Source organism: Cupressus sempervirens, chromosome 8 (assembly GCF_028749045.1).
Source record: "Cupressus sempervirens isolate cs-2001-9-10 chromosome 8, ASM2874904v1, whole genome shotgun sequence".
NCBI classification, from domain to species: domain Eukaryota; kingdom Viridiplantae; phylum Streptophyta; class Pinopsida; order Cupressales; family Cupressaceae; genus Cupressus; species Cupressus sempervirens.
In genome coordinates this window covers 741,203,413-741,219,164 of record NC_143125.1, presented here as the reverse complement: position 1 = coordinate 741,219,164, position 15,752 = coordinate 741,203,413, and the positions used below count along the sequence as shown (strand labels likewise).

Sequence of the window (15,752 nt, the reverse complement as noted above, 5' to 3'; positions counted from 1 at the left end):
ATAATTAGTGATTATGTCAATTTGAACTTTAGAATCTAGATATCTCTCAATTAAACAATTGTTGTAAAAGAGTGTAGAACTTACCATTTTAATCTTTTCCAACATAGTGTCCATGGAATCATAAATATTCCCAAGGCATGGCTCATCATTGTCTGCAAAGTGAAGCATTGCCATTAGTGGATCGGTGACTTCCAACACATAAGTCACAAGACTCTACCAATCCTCATCTAGTATCATTCTTCTCACATTTAAGGCCCTTGCTGTATTGTAATTCTTCCAAATGCCCTATTGGGGGCTAATGACCATTTGTTCTAATGCTTCCTTTACCTTCACAAGTTGTCTCAAGACGATTGTGTGAGAGGCAAAGTGGGTATCAGCAACCTAAGAACATGTTAAACTCAAATTAGTAATACATTTAAAAATTAAATCATGTTAATGTAAACAACAAAAAAAAAATAATGGAATCCAATAATATATAATTAAATATTAAATTTACAAATTTACCTTGAATAATTCCAATTCCGTGAAACTCCTAAAGTTGCTTGTGACATGTGGTGAGTTGTCACAAACATTTGAATATCTTTAACTTCCTCATATATCTTTTTCACCCAATCTATTTTGGTGCCAATTGATTTCATCACCAAATTGAGAAAGTGGACGGTGCATGGTGTCCAAAAGATATGATCATATCTAGACTCTACAATTATCCTTGCAGCCTTGCAAACTTTTGCATTGTCTGTGACCACTTGGACAAAATTATCAAGACCCACTGACTCTATCACATCAATGAGAATGCGTGAAATAAATTCTGAATCTTTTGCTTGCCCTTCACAATCAACTACCTTCAAGAACATTGCTCCCTTAAGGCATATAACGATAACATTGATCAATGGACGGTTTCTACAATCTTTCCACCCATCCGAAATAATAGACACGCCCAATTGAACCCAAGAATCTCTTATTGGTTGAAGTTCAACCTCTACAAATTTTCTCTCATCATGTAATATGGTAGTGCGCAACTTCTCATAACTAGGTGGTCTGTAACCACGGGGTGCTTCATTTATTGCTTGCACCATCTCCCTAAAATAAGGTGATCTCACAAAATTAAATGACCATCTCCCTAAAATAAGGTGATCTTACGAAATTAAATGAAACACCATTTTCAATTATACAATGTCCAATTTTGTGCTCAACAATGTCTCTCAATTCGTTTTGGAATGCCCTATCTAGTGGGCCTCTCTTGTGGGTGAGTGGAAATAGGTTTGCATCTTTATCATTTGTAGTTGGCATAGGCAAAAAAGATGTGTTCTTGTGCTTGTTTGATTGGATGGTGGTGTTGGTGTATTTGTTCTTTTGGAAGCACCATGTTTTGCTTTTGCAATTGCTCTATCAGCGTCTTCTTGCTCTTTTGCTAACGTTGCTATTTGTGTCGCTGGTAATCCCTTCTTATCTAGCGACTACCCTGACACATGTTAATTCCTTCTCCCGTAGGGTCCAAAAAATGTAGTCTCACTCGGGAATAGGAGCTTATATGTTGTACATTACAATAATTACATTTCCATATGTATGCCCCACCCCTAGGACATTGTGTGATTCTTGTTGTGTGTCTCCATAAAGGAGACCCCTTATCAACTTTGAAGCTTGGTGATCCAACCCCACCCACTGAGCCTTGACTACTCATTGTTCTCTTTTTGCAGTCTAGAAAAAAAATTGAAAGAAAACCATGCTTAACACTTATACAAAAACTTGAAAATTTGGAAAACTAGAAACAAATCAATAATCTATGTAAGAACTAAAGAATATGGTTGAAATGCATACCTTAAACACTTCTTGCAAGGTATTTGGAGCTTTACAACTGATCTTTTTTGAATCCAAGCACTTTACTTCAAACTAGCAACTATGAGAGAGCAAAATAAGGGCAAATGAGTGTAAATGAACTTGCATAATGACTTAAAGAGTCATTTTTAGGGTTCGCACAAAAATAAATAAATTAAAAAACTTAATTGGGCCCACTTTATAATGTTTTTTTGCCTCCCTTTCACGTGGATTCATGCGGATCTGTTGTGGATCCTCGAGGATCTGGGCAGAATCCTCAATCCTACTTGTGGATCCATTAGGATCCGTGGTCCGCGGATCTTGACGGATCCACAGGCAAGATCGTGGATTCAAGGATCCATGTGCCGGTCTGGATCTGGATTGGACCCAAATCCGGATCCGGTGTCCAACACGTAAATCTGGTAACTAAGTTTTAGAAATGACTTTTGGGTCTACCTTACTTTCCATACCCAATATATGCTTTCAGAAATTGAGAAAGAGTGAGAGTCCTCTGCATTGCTCAGATTTTGTCCTTCAACGTGCAGCTGTACAGTTTTGAGGTCTGTCAGTGAGTTTTGGGATTCCCATTTTAGCCATCTTTCCAAATATAGCAATCTTAGAATTACTGATTTGTTAAAAGAAGCCCGCGGTAAAGTTCTTTGGATTGTTATCTGCTGAATAATTCTTATTAAGGTCCATGTATTGGTCCTGTGGAGCATCATCTTCTAATTTTTGACATATTCAGGAAACAAGATCTCATGATAAACAAAGGTTTCTACCTTGTTTGCAACTTTGCAGTAATTAAAGTTATAATTTATAACTATAAACATAATCTATAACTGCAAATCCATATTGCATAAAGGCTGCCAATTTGCAATATAATTTTTACATTATTTCACCAGCTATTTTACTCCTCCAGACTCTCCTCTGAAACTATAACTTACTTCCACCAACAAATAAGCCTGCTCCAGTTTATCAGTTAAGGATTGTAGGTTTTCTTGTTTGAAGGATTTGCATCTTTCATTGGAATTGATAATAGGAACAGTAGCCCTTTGCAGGAGGCTGCCACAAACTTCTAGTACCTCTTAAATTCTATCTTGGCCCATATAACACAGTTGTGGGCTATTCTAATCTATATCTTTCATTGGTGGCCATGGATGGTGCCATTTTTTCTTAGTTGGAAATGAGAATATAGTCCTTAGACATCATAAAATTAGTGAAGATTGTTTTAAAATTAGAATAATATGTATAGCTTTGTTTTAAATCATGAGTAGAGTAAGTCACTGTGCCTTCTCAGTTCCTATGGATCTTATGTTCAGAACTTATTAAAAAAAAAACTATAATCAAATGCATGGAAGTTAGCTGGCCTTTGTTTGCATGTACTTTTGTATTATTTTTTATTCCTTCTTTTATTATTGCTTTTAGTTCATTGTTTTCTTCATATAGTTCTACCAAATATGATTTTAAACTTTCTTTTCATTTTTTTAGCACAACTCTTACTGAATCACTCGCTTTTTTAATCTATAAGTTCAACATTTTAATTCCTTTCTTTTCTCACAATCCCTTTGTTTAATCTTTGTTTGTTGTTTGGAATGATTATTGTTCCCCACAGCAATTCATCTTGGCCGAAGAGAGGGTCTCCTTAATTTCTGTAATAGATCGTACACATTTTTATCTGCTTGCCTAATTCACGCCTGTTTTAATTTTTACATTTGCATCTTTCCCTCCATGCATGTATTTTGTTTGTGTGGGGTTGTGGGGGATGCTGAGTGGCAGATAGTTGGGAAGAGGGAGAATACAAGATGAAAGAATAATATGCTGGAGTTCTTTGTTTCATGTCTAATGCTATTTTGGCAGTGTGTGGGATCATGTTAACATCTCACTTTCTTTATGTTTGCAGCTTGAGCATTGTAAGGAGCTGGAGGTGTTAGTATCTGGAAGTAATTATGAACTATGCCAAGGGAGGGTACAAAGTTTAAAGATTTCAGCAAATGGAGCTATGTATAAGGTATTGATCTTGTAGAGTTTATACCAAAATTTATTAGTTTTAATCATTGGGTTAATTTTATATAATTTGAAGGAATTTTTAAGCATATGTCAATTTGGAGGAAATCTGAAATATCCTAAGCTACAAAATTTGGATAATTCACACACACAAATTTCACAAACCAATATACAGCTCGTATTCGAATTAGAAAGTTGCCCTTGCATAGAATCACAGGATCAAACACCCTGCTAGCTATAAGAGGTTTAATCATAGTTACACCACTTTGGGGGATAGGGGTACGGCTGAATGGGGAGGAAAATTTCTGGGACAGGGGGACAAAGGAGCCTTAATTTGGGGACGGTGGGGAGATGGCGGGGGGATCGTGGCAGGGGGATGTGAGGGGTTGTATATACTATACATATGGTACTTAAAATGCTAGTTATGAAAAGATGTATTACAATATATAACATAAAGATGTAAAAGAGTAAATACTTGAACATTGCATTGAATCGGAACATCAAATATTGAACATAAATAGTCGAATCAACAAATAGTCAACACTGGGATGTCTCCCCATCCTCAGTGGAGGTGGCGGAATCCGGTGGTGCCCCTGGGGATGAGGGAACAGAGTCCCCAAGCCTGGGTGCATCCCCATCTCCGGAATGTGGGGCAAAAAGGGCGGGGGGGGGGGGGGGGGGGGGTGATGCGTCCTCGTGTTACTATGGGTTTAATACAAAAGATCACTGAATAATAACACGTGATGATCATACCAGAACCAGTTCCGTAACAGTGCCCTTGTGCAGATCGTATCCAATCAGATTTGCTGAATTGATGTGCTCAGAAGTTTAGATTAATTATGGATGCACTAAGACCCCACCGTCAGACTTTGATGGCTGCATGAACTTGTTCTTACCCAGCTGCAGTCAAAGTTGCCAATAAGACCAATTCTTCCAATCTCTATTATTGGAACGTACTACTGAAATTACTCTCAGAGGACCTTTGACGTACTTCCAACCGCGCGGTCAGGAAAGCATGCAATTAGGCTGAAGAAACTTCGATCGATAGCCACTTAAAACTGGCCCCCCTCCTATAAATGAAAAGAAGGATATTTCCCTTTATTAAAACCACTAGCCTATGGGACGATTGACATTAAGTGCGGCAGTTTTTACTATTTAAATATCAGCAATACTTATATGAAAGGGGACATTACAAAATCACCACTATGCCACAATTCTCATCCAAGCATATTAATTGTACTAATCTGTATCCACATACTTCAATTTCAAATGTGTTCGAAATAAATTCACGTACTTTAATTATAGTAAAGCCCTTTTATAACCCCCGCATCTCTTTTACACTAAGGCTTCAGTTATATTAATTGAGTCTTGTTCTACATTGTTCGCTAAATATTTTGTAAGTCACTAAGACTACAACTTACAAAATAGTGATTTTAGGCAACGGTGTACTGAGATAAATCTCTCCTCTCAGCAACAATGGAGGCTCCCTTTTTACCGTTGGTGGCTCTAATAGGATCTTAACGGAAATTCAAAAGGGTGGGTTCCCTCAATCTTTTCCTCTTTTTTTAGGAAAGGTGCACAAGTAACAATTTGTAACTCTACAAAAATCTCCTGTTGCTACGATAATATTGGTGGCTCGGTGGTTGACGTAAGAACAACTCCTAAGACAACGGTTTACTAATGATAACTTCCGTGAATTAACAACTGGAATCCAAAGCCTCCAATGATTTATTCAAGCAATGATTCAATAATCAGAATGCTAAGAAATAAACTAGATAAGAAAGGATAGTATAGCAGCTAGCTTAAAATCTATTACTGAATTTCTTATGAACTAACAAACTACAACCACTTCTAACTTTAATATTCATTCTTTATTCAAGAACTTAACTAAATTGCTCCAAAGATTTGTATAACAAGCTATAAACTGAAACAAGGATGACCCAATCAATGCAAAATAAGAATTCACTAATTAATTCCAAGAATCACAACACCAAGTTTGATAACACTTGTCTCCTTTTATTCAACGTAGAAAGTTTGCACCAAGAAACTCCAATTTTTCAAGATGCAAGAAATTCCAACATAGTCTCTCTTACACAAAACTAAAGATGTTCATTTACAATGAGCTCTCTCCTTTATATAAGAAACTAGGAGAGAGAAAGGTGGAGGGAAAATGGGAAATCCTCAACCACCTTGACTTATTCTCTAACAAACTTCTAAATAACTAATTTGACTTATTCAAAGTTGCATGCCTAATGCAATTGCAGCTTGACTAGATGAGCTGGTTATACAGGTACATGTTATCTTGTATTTACAACATAATTGCTCTTTATATATAATCTTTCTGGTGCTATTCTATTTAAAGCATATGAAAAATTTGAAGTGTTCATAGAGTATCAACTAGCTTCCTGAACTTCCGCAGTGACTCATGTACAACTGCGACATCTGGTTCACCAGTATGAGCTGGTTATACAGGTACATGTTATCTTGTATTTACAACATAATTGCTCTTTATATATAATCTTTCTGGTGCTATTCTATTTAAAGCATATGAAAAATTTGAAGTGTTCATAGAGTATCAACTAGCTTCCTGAACTTCCGCAGTGACTCATGTACAACTGTGACATTTGGTTCACCAGCGTATTGTGCAATCATTGTAACCTTTTGGAGTGTATTAGCTGCATCTGAGATTTCTTTGTTAGAAATCCCTATCTTTGTAGATCATTCAATCAATACTTCCAGATTGCAAATATATTCAACACATTGATATTGAAGTCAATCGCTTCAAGCCATAAGCAAATTGCTTTCATGAACCCTATAAGGATGTCTTCTTCATTTTTGAGTTCATTATTTTCAGTGATAACTTCGCATGACAGCCTTTTGAAACTTTTGTTGATCATGCCTTCTTGGCTGTTTACCTTATAGTTCTGGAGGTTGCATCTAAATGTTTGGCGCATGCAAGGATGAACTTTGGTTCATAATCCCCCAAGGGAAAGGTAGATAGCAAATGAATATGACTCGCTTGATCCAAGTCATATTCCTAGTGGCTTCAACATTGACTCTTATGAGACAATCTTCCATATTTGTGTGCCTTACATCCATATCTCGAACCTCATCACTGTAGGAAATTACTTGTGATGATGGGATGGAGTAGTGGTACTGGTCATACTAGTGCTTCATCTTTTTCTTATCTTTGCCTTTTTGCTGATGCAAGGGCTTTTGACATCACAAAGTGATGTACTTGTGCAACTGTTACATGAAAGTTCCATAGTGTAAGAACATTATCATATGAGGGGTCCATAGCAAGCTTTTGCGGTGTGAAAACATGAATTTGGGTAAGGTATGAATAGGAAAAGCCTATGGGATGATTGCAAAGAGAGAATGAACAAATGGATTAAGCTCATAATAGCTCAAAATTACATTACATGCGTGGACATTGAGCTTTAAGCTATGCAAATGAGGAAAAATGAGTAGCAAATTAGAGGCATAACATGCTTTAATAGATGCAACTCATGATATTTTATCCAGCAAACATGTGGGAAGTATTTTCAACCATAGGGCAGCCATATGGAGGTTCATCATAAATGCATTTTGTTGAATCTATCCCTGTAGTGGTGGTGGCATAGGACGAGGAAGTCCACTAGGGACCAACAAACATGCACCTCAAAGCTAACCTTGAATTCAACAAATTGCTCTTCTTCTAGCTTCATGGATCTCCCTATTCCAACCCAAGCTCTCAAGTGAAGGTTTTGCACCAAGAGTGGAATGTGGTACAAAAAAATGTCCAACCTAAATTTATTAGCTCTAGGACGAAAAGTAATGCCAGTACGACTATCAGGGGCAGTGCTACTAGCATGAATAGATGTAGAAGCAATAGCACTAGTAGAATCACTAAGACTATAGGGAGGAAGGGAAGAACCTTCTCCAACACAAATTATTGAACCTAGGGTTGTAAAACTAGAAACAGATGCAGTTCCAGAAGAGGGTAGATGGGAAGTAGAACCAATCTAAGCTAACTCTTCTAATTATTTTTGTCTTAATTCCTTTTCTTGTTCATATTTTTCTAAGGCAACATAAAAAAAACGTTTAGCCTCAACAGATGCAACTTTACAAGGCTCAACATTATGTCTACATATGCCATCAATATGGTATTTCAATCTATTTATCCTCCCACTATAAGTGAGCTTACGAAATAAGCATTTTGTTTGATTTCTACCTCTAATTGGAAAGTCTATGGTTTACTTCCTGTAATGGCCTACTCGGAGATCTTTGGAACACAAGGATAAAACATGTACTGAATAATTTTTTTCTTAAGATAAGTTACTCAACAACAACAAAAGTAACCAAGTGAAATAATGATACACCAGAACAAGGTGATGAGAACAGGGAACATGGCTAAACTCACATGTTCATCTACACTAGCAGAAGTCTTACAACTACTTCCAAATATCTCCAAGCTCAATTGCGGAACTCACAAACGAAGACCACACGAATCATGAGAATATACTAAGGGGATGTTCTCGTTCAATCCCAATTTAAAAGCTCCTAGCATGGTTAGACATACAAGTCCATATCCACTAATCATATCATACTCAAGAACCACAAGCGGAGACCAACAACGGTCATGTAGAAGACGAGGGCTCAAAGTTGCATCCACTCATCTCTAGACACCATGCTGAAAGATAAAGCTGATTCCTAAACTTTGGCTGTTTGAAATTTTGAAGCCCTGAAATTTCCTAGAATCTTTATCTTAACTCGGAAAGGTCTAGAACCTATCTCAAATCAATCGTCGCATATATTAAAATATATCTGAAGTATAAGGAATTCTTATACTTAAACGATATATTTTAAACTCCATGGAAAATTCGCTGAACTAGGAAGGAGTGCAACACTAAAGGGTATCCAAAACACCCTTCAACTCGCAACCGAAAAGTTCAAAGATACCTACTGTTTGCTCGAGCAGGTTTTTGCAAGAAATTAGGCAACACTTTCCAATAGCCAAGCGATATTTCTTACTATAGCTAGGCGATACTTTTTGCCCAGGCGATACTTTTCACTATAGCCAGGCGATACTTCTCAGTATGGCCAGGTGATAATTCACCAGTGTCGTACAATATTTCTCACTACTATGGTGCGATACTTTCCAGTATTGTATGATAAAACTCCTTAAGGTGTGCGATACTCTTCCAATATCGCCCAATGCTGAACCATTATTGCCCAAGATTGAAAATAAACAACTCAACAAACAATTAGAAGGGGAAAAAGAATTAGAACCTCCACATCAGGGAGTATCAGATCCACAATAATTGAGGCTTGGACACTCAAACCCATGAAATACAAAACACCATGCAACAGGGAGTAGAAAACAACTATCCATCTAATCCATAACAGCATATGAAGGAACATTTAGAAAGCAACATTGCAATGTACATACGTGGTTCATAAACCAAACATCATATTAAGGAAAACATAAATACCTAAGCATCAACACAACAAAAACTCCTCCACCGTTCCTTCATCCATAATAGCATCATGAGACCTCAAAGACCCTAGCCATCCCCTGTGCATAACATCCCAAACTGCCAACTAGATAGTTGGAGCTGTCTTATGAGGGCGTTACTACTACAAAAGTAACTAACATCATAAGAACAAGAAGACCTAACATGCTAATCCATCAAAGCGTAGATACTCCAACTAATAGTGAATTACATCATCTAACCATATGCTAACATCATAATGAAGGAATGCATTAAATGAAACTAACATCATCTAAACATGATATCCAAGCATTCCAATAAAGCATACAAGGAAACATACTCCGGAAACCCGAAAAACTAAGTGAAACATCAAGCATCGGTCTCAACTAGAAATAGACTATCTCTGTACAGTGGTCCCCAGTAGTGGTGTAGGTAGCTACGCCTCCCAAAGGAATGCATCAAATGAAACTAACATCATCTAAACATGATAGCCAAGCATTCCAATAAAGAATAAATCATAAGGAAACATACTTCGGAAACCCGAAAGACTAAGTGAAACATCAAGCATCGGTCTCAACTAGAAATAGACCATCTCTATACACTGGTCCCTAGCAGTGGTGTAGGTAGCTACACCTCCCAACCATGTGGAACCCATAGATCCACTTCCACTGTGCTGATGGAAATAATAATCCAACCACAAACACACATAAAGCAAACGTCAATGGCTAACACTCACGCCAGCCAGTAAAGAGGACTACAACCAAGATCATGAGACTATGCAAGTGGATCAGGTCCTGGTCAGACACTTTATGGGTCAACTATGTAGGGGCTCGTTGGAGGGTAAGTAGCTTGACATCAAGTAGCCCAAGTTAGTGTTGGCAGCTGTAACTCCCTCGAGGAGGAGTACAATCCTGTGTCTTCGGACTTAACCGGGTGCTCGCATAGCATTTTATCATCTTAGATTTATTTTCCAATTAATTAATTTAGTTATCACTTGTTTAGAACTTCTTCGCGCCAACCCTCTGAGAAAATAGTCACCAAAGAGAAGCCCTTTCCATGCTACCCTACATACCCATGCTCATCACATGATGAGTGCCCGTAGGCTTGCATATTCCCAACCCAACCTCAATGAACATAACTCCATTGAATACGATTGGGAGTTCGGGCCTCGTAAGTCACTCGACAAATGCATGCGCACGTGCTGGTGTGTGGGTGCACCACTATCACGAAGATCATAAAACAAGGGTGGGATGAGAACACAAGCAAAATAACACTCAATTGAATACAAGCTCGGGAGTACAGATTCTACAGGAATCACAAAAGACAATAAAACCATACATCATGAACTCACTCAACCGGCCTCAATCTGGGAGTATAGATTTTACACGAATCCCAATGATGCAACCAAACCATACACCATGAACTCACTCAACCGACCTCAATCTAGGAATATGGATTCTACACAAATCCCAATGATGCAACCAAACCATACACCATGAACTCACTCAATCGACCTCAATCTAGGAGGATGGATTCTATGAATCCTAGTGCCTATGAAACAAAAAGGGTTTGATCAAAATAATAACACCAAATATAAAACCACTCAACCAAACACAAAGTTGGGAATACAGATGCAACACGCATCCCAATGCAAACATAAAGATGCAATAAGGGTCAAATTGACATCCTACAAATAATCTAAATCCACGACCAACACTATGCCAAGAAAGCTCGAGAAACTGGGCAGCACACAAATTGAGGCAAAAACCTTAAAACTCAAAAACTGCAAAATTAAAACCCATTTGGTCTTAGGGCACAAAAGCCACGAATATCAAATAAAATCTGGGTTTGGAGTCTGTATGCAAAAGCACCCAGCATAACGGTGCAAAACCCAAACCCCCATCCTTGAAAACAAGGAAATACTCATACCCACCCAATGGATAATTTATAATAAATTTGATTTGACATTTTTCCTTAATGAATCTTGAGTTTAAATTTTCTTACAGATTGGTTCCCATTTTATTATCATATCCTTTTCAATTTGTTTAAAGGATAATTCATAAACGAATCTACCATAATGTTGGTAATCCATAAACAAATTGACCATAAACTCCATGTGCCACTGCCAGTGACATAAATCCTACACACTAAACCACACGATCAAGTGCAATTGCATATATAATATAGCTGAAGCAATAATGGCATTAAATCACATAAATAACCATTTATTTAATCACATTAAAATCATTTATTTAAATAACCCTTTTTCCATAAATGACCAAAATGAACAAGGTAAATATCCATAGCACATAACCAATGAATCCAACATGGACAATTCATTTCTAATTATTTAAGCATTTAATAATGGTTATTTAAACATGAAAAGACACTTGAAACACATGAGTGAATATGGTCAAATAAATGACTAACCACTGCTACGGGAACCTAGTCTAGTATAGCAGGATAATAATACAGAGTGCAATCTTTGCACACATCTTAGGTTAATCACGAAACAACATCATGATACCATATCAATTCTGGTAACCATTGACACAAACCTCAGTGAAACCATCTAACACATCATAATCTCATTAGCCAGCCATAAGCATAATCAAAGCAACTAATACAATAACATAAATTTAATCACCTCAAGGGTGTAACTGTAGATCACTCATGGTCCCAATCATGATGACTTATTGAAATCAAATGGGAGAGGCACTACACTTCCAACACTCATTTTTTATTGCCTTTAGTGAGCTTGGGGTTTTTAGCTAGAGGAGCCATTATGATTACGAAAAAAAATGTTTTCAGAATGTCAAGGTTGCTGCAATAAGACAATTTTAACCAAAAATTACTATTTAAGTATTGTATTTATGAAGATTTAAAGTAAAAGAAAACCCATCAACATATTGGAAAAATTCGTCCAAAAAACCCATAAACAAAAAGAAAAAAAAATCTAAATCCAAAAGAATAAACTCTTACCTCTTTCAAATGAGTTGATAATTGTTGAGAAGAGCTCCTATAAACTCCTTGATGATCTAAATGCAAGTATATAGGTGCTCCAACGTCACAAATGCAAGCTTTTCTCCTCTTCCTTTCGGCTGGTTGCAAAACAATGGCTCTATATTTCTCTTTTTTCCTCTCTTTCTTTCTATTTCTCACATAAGAGTGTTATTAAAGCCCTTTTAGGGTTATGAGGAAAAGAAACATTAAAAAATACAAAGCAAATTTTTTTTTTGGGCATCTGGATTCACCAAGCTGCGGTCGGGTCACGTGCACGAGTCACGTGGTTGACCTGGGGGTCAGGAGAGTCAGGCTAGTCACCCAAGGTGACCTACCAAGACAGGGTTACGGACCATTTTGACCCAGCTGAGGTTACCCAACTAGCTGACCCAGGCGACTCGCCTGACTTGCGGCAAGTCTCATTACTCTGCTTTAAACTTATTGTATTGATAATTATTAGTTTTATTTTCTGCAGAGAAGCCCAAAGTGAAAGTTGTACATGCATATTTTATTCTTGAACCTTAATAAATCTTTGTTTTCTGGAACACTAATCTATTGTATATATATTTTTAATTTTATAATAAAAAGATGCACCTAATGTACAATTCTTATTTGTTTCCTCTAATAGCCTCTGCATGCCTGGAAGTATATAATTAAATTTTAACTGTGTAATTGCCACAGAGAAAGTATTTACTGTTCACAGACAGTCACGGTGACCCTACAGAGTATGCCTTTAATTTGATATTGCTGTCAAACATGACTCTCTAACCAGGTTGTTATACGTCTCATCATTGTAAATCAACTTTTAACATGCCTTATAAACAGATGTTATGGTGATAGTTTCCATCAAGCAGAGGTTTCACTTCATTGGCTATGTCTTGTTCCTAAGAAAACTTGTTAACCTGTCTTTATCAATGTGATTTGACTGTATTACTTCAACTACTCATGGCCAGCATCTTAGTTCCTATCAGTAGACTCGAGCTTATCGAATCCTTGTGGTGCTCCAATAAAATAGTTAATGGTGTGCTGAAAGGACAAAATCTTATCACTGATGCCATATGCTCGACACATGAAAATTGTGAGCTCAGATCAGTGACAGAAAAACTTTCTAAAATTTCTTCGTGGATAACATCTTCTGTCCCATTCCCAATGACATATTTTAAGCAAACATGTATCCTAGCGGGGTGCCCTATTATTCTATTATTCCCCTACTATTTTATGGCTGGATTTTCATGAATTTATATTACATTTGTATCCATGTTTGTCCTAAATATTTTCCATGTCAGGAACATTGACACGTATTCTCCGAGTTCAAGTGACATGATTTATTTACAGGGCAGCAGAATTTCTTGTAGAGTTACTTCATGACATTAACGGATGATATTTTTGTTTGACAGGGAATCTACCTTACAAATGTACAATTAGCTGCTGAGGACATTAAGCTGAAATTGAATAGTTCAAGGTCCAGTAATTCATGCCTCATTGCCCGACAATGTTTCCATAACTGAACCATATTTTGAAATCACGCTACACTTATGGATTTTCAGTGTGTACTATTTCTTGTTGAAATAAGATGTTCACGAGTTAAGCATATGAGATCAAAATGTGTGTATATTCTCATCTAGACAATTTGTTGTGTTGGCATTATGAGAGAATGACGATGTCCTGATATGATTTTCAGGCTTCTGAAAGAGCCATTTCGGGTGAAGGCTTCTGCTCAAATCAGTGAGCAAGATTTATTGTCCAGGTTAGCAAGATTTATTGTTTTTCTGATGAATTGCATTTTAATCTGTGCAAACAGTCCTATAAAGATGACTACAGATTAAACAATAGGGGCACTTATGCCCTTTATTGCATACCTTTCAAAATGGTGTCAATGCTAATAGGTGATTGAGACTATCTTGTCAGTGAATAACAAATATATTATTATATTAGCTGTCTATATGTCTCATTTTTGAGGTATTAACAAATGTTTGTAGTAGTCTTAGAGACATTTGAATGTCTCAGTGTTTTTATCTTCATCTTTTACCGAACTGTTGATATAGTGGCTAAATTTATTCTATGGTGCTTACTTTTCCAAAAACAAGCCTTGCAAGCCCCTTGGTGGCGAAACTGGTAGCTGAAATATCGTCAGGAAGGCTTCGTATTGACCTCTCAGATATAAAATTGAGTTTGAAGAAAGGGGCTTTACAGCTACAACCAGATTCATTGCCTAAAATTACATCTTTTAACAGAACAGATGAAGATCAGAGAACAGCTTTAAAACTTCAAGTAGAAGACGAGGGAAGTCTTCCCATAATTTCCAACAAATCAGAGACAGTAAGTGATAGTGAACCCGGCTATCTGAAGAAATTCTGGTTAGGACCTGATGTCCGCATCAATACACTGGAAGTGCAAAGATCAGGAATTTTACTTGAAGGCCATTTCCTTGTACGACCATGAAACAATGTGCAAGTGGACTTCATGTTTCAACTTGCTTGTACAACTATGAACAGATGTACCAGTAGACTCTATATTTCAAATTTCTTTTATAAATTAAATGTTTTATATATAATGTATTTTCCTTGCAAGGAGTTTATCCTTACACTATTGATTTTTGAGCTGAATCCACATCAGCCACGGAAGAGGAAGGACAAAAGACTCTGCACCAAATTTATTGTTATTTAATGTAACCTTGGCCCATGTAATCGGGTAAAGTTGTTGGTCTCAGCTAGCGTTTCAAAAATGGTTAAACGAGAATTTCAGGTTCTGACGACAAATCATTTCAAACCAGAGGTACATGCTTAGATAACATCTAAGTTCGCCATTGATTTTTTACAGGTCAGTTTTCGAGAAGGGATGTTCTATTATTATTTAATTTGTTGGAAAACTATTTCCATTCTGGATTTATTAAAACTTCTCTGAAAAGCATTTTTGTGGCCAACCCCATTGCTTAAGCTAGTTTTGGTTTTGGTTACACTGATACATGCTCGAGTTGTTGAATTGTTGTTGTTTTAAGATCCTATCGTGTGCTGGTTAAGCCATTCTGAATGGACATACATTTTTTTTGGAAAATAATTTGGTTACACTGTAGTTTATTTTATATAGCATTCTCATTTTGATGATGGATAAGTGAGTTTTGAGTTTGATTAGACATTTAATTCAAATAATCTAGACAGTATTTCCAGAAGCTCTACTAAATATTATCATAGACTGGAAAAGTCTTATGTCTTAAAGCATTTGATCATCAGTACCATAATCTAATCTAAATATAATACTAGTACATATCTTTAAAAAAATCTATATAAATATAGTTGTCTTGATAATATCCAATTATCAGTTTTATCAAAATAAAAAATAAAAAATCATTCTGATCACAAGTTTTAAATTTGATTTAAAAACATTTAAAGTTCAGTACAATTCTTTTAATTTAGGAAAAAAAAAACTTTAAAACTACTTTCACAGTCGTTAAATTTT

At 36.5% G+C, this 15,752-nt stretch overlaps 1 protein-coding gene across 2 annotated transcripts in view; it reads left to right on the top strand.

The window, feature by feature from the left end:
- LOC149544550 (uncharacterized) overlaps positions 1-15,407 on the top strand; it is a 67,654-nt gene extending 52,247 nt beyond the window's left edge. For both annotated transcript variants that reach the window (XM_089795183.1, XM_089795182.1), the window contains 4 exons: positions 3,716-3,823; positions 13,694-13,758; positions 13,978-14,043; positions 14,384-15,407. In XM_089795183.1, the coding sequence (XP_089651309.1) occupies positions 3,716-3,823; positions 13,694-13,758; positions 13,978-14,043; positions 14,384-14,738 (594 nt within the window). In that variant the 3' untranslated portion in view covers positions 14,739-15,407. The remainder of the gene's footprint in view (positions 1-3,715; positions 3,824-13,693; positions 13,759-13,977; positions 14,044-14,383) is intronic.
- Positions 15,408-15,752: the final 345 nt, after the last annotated feature.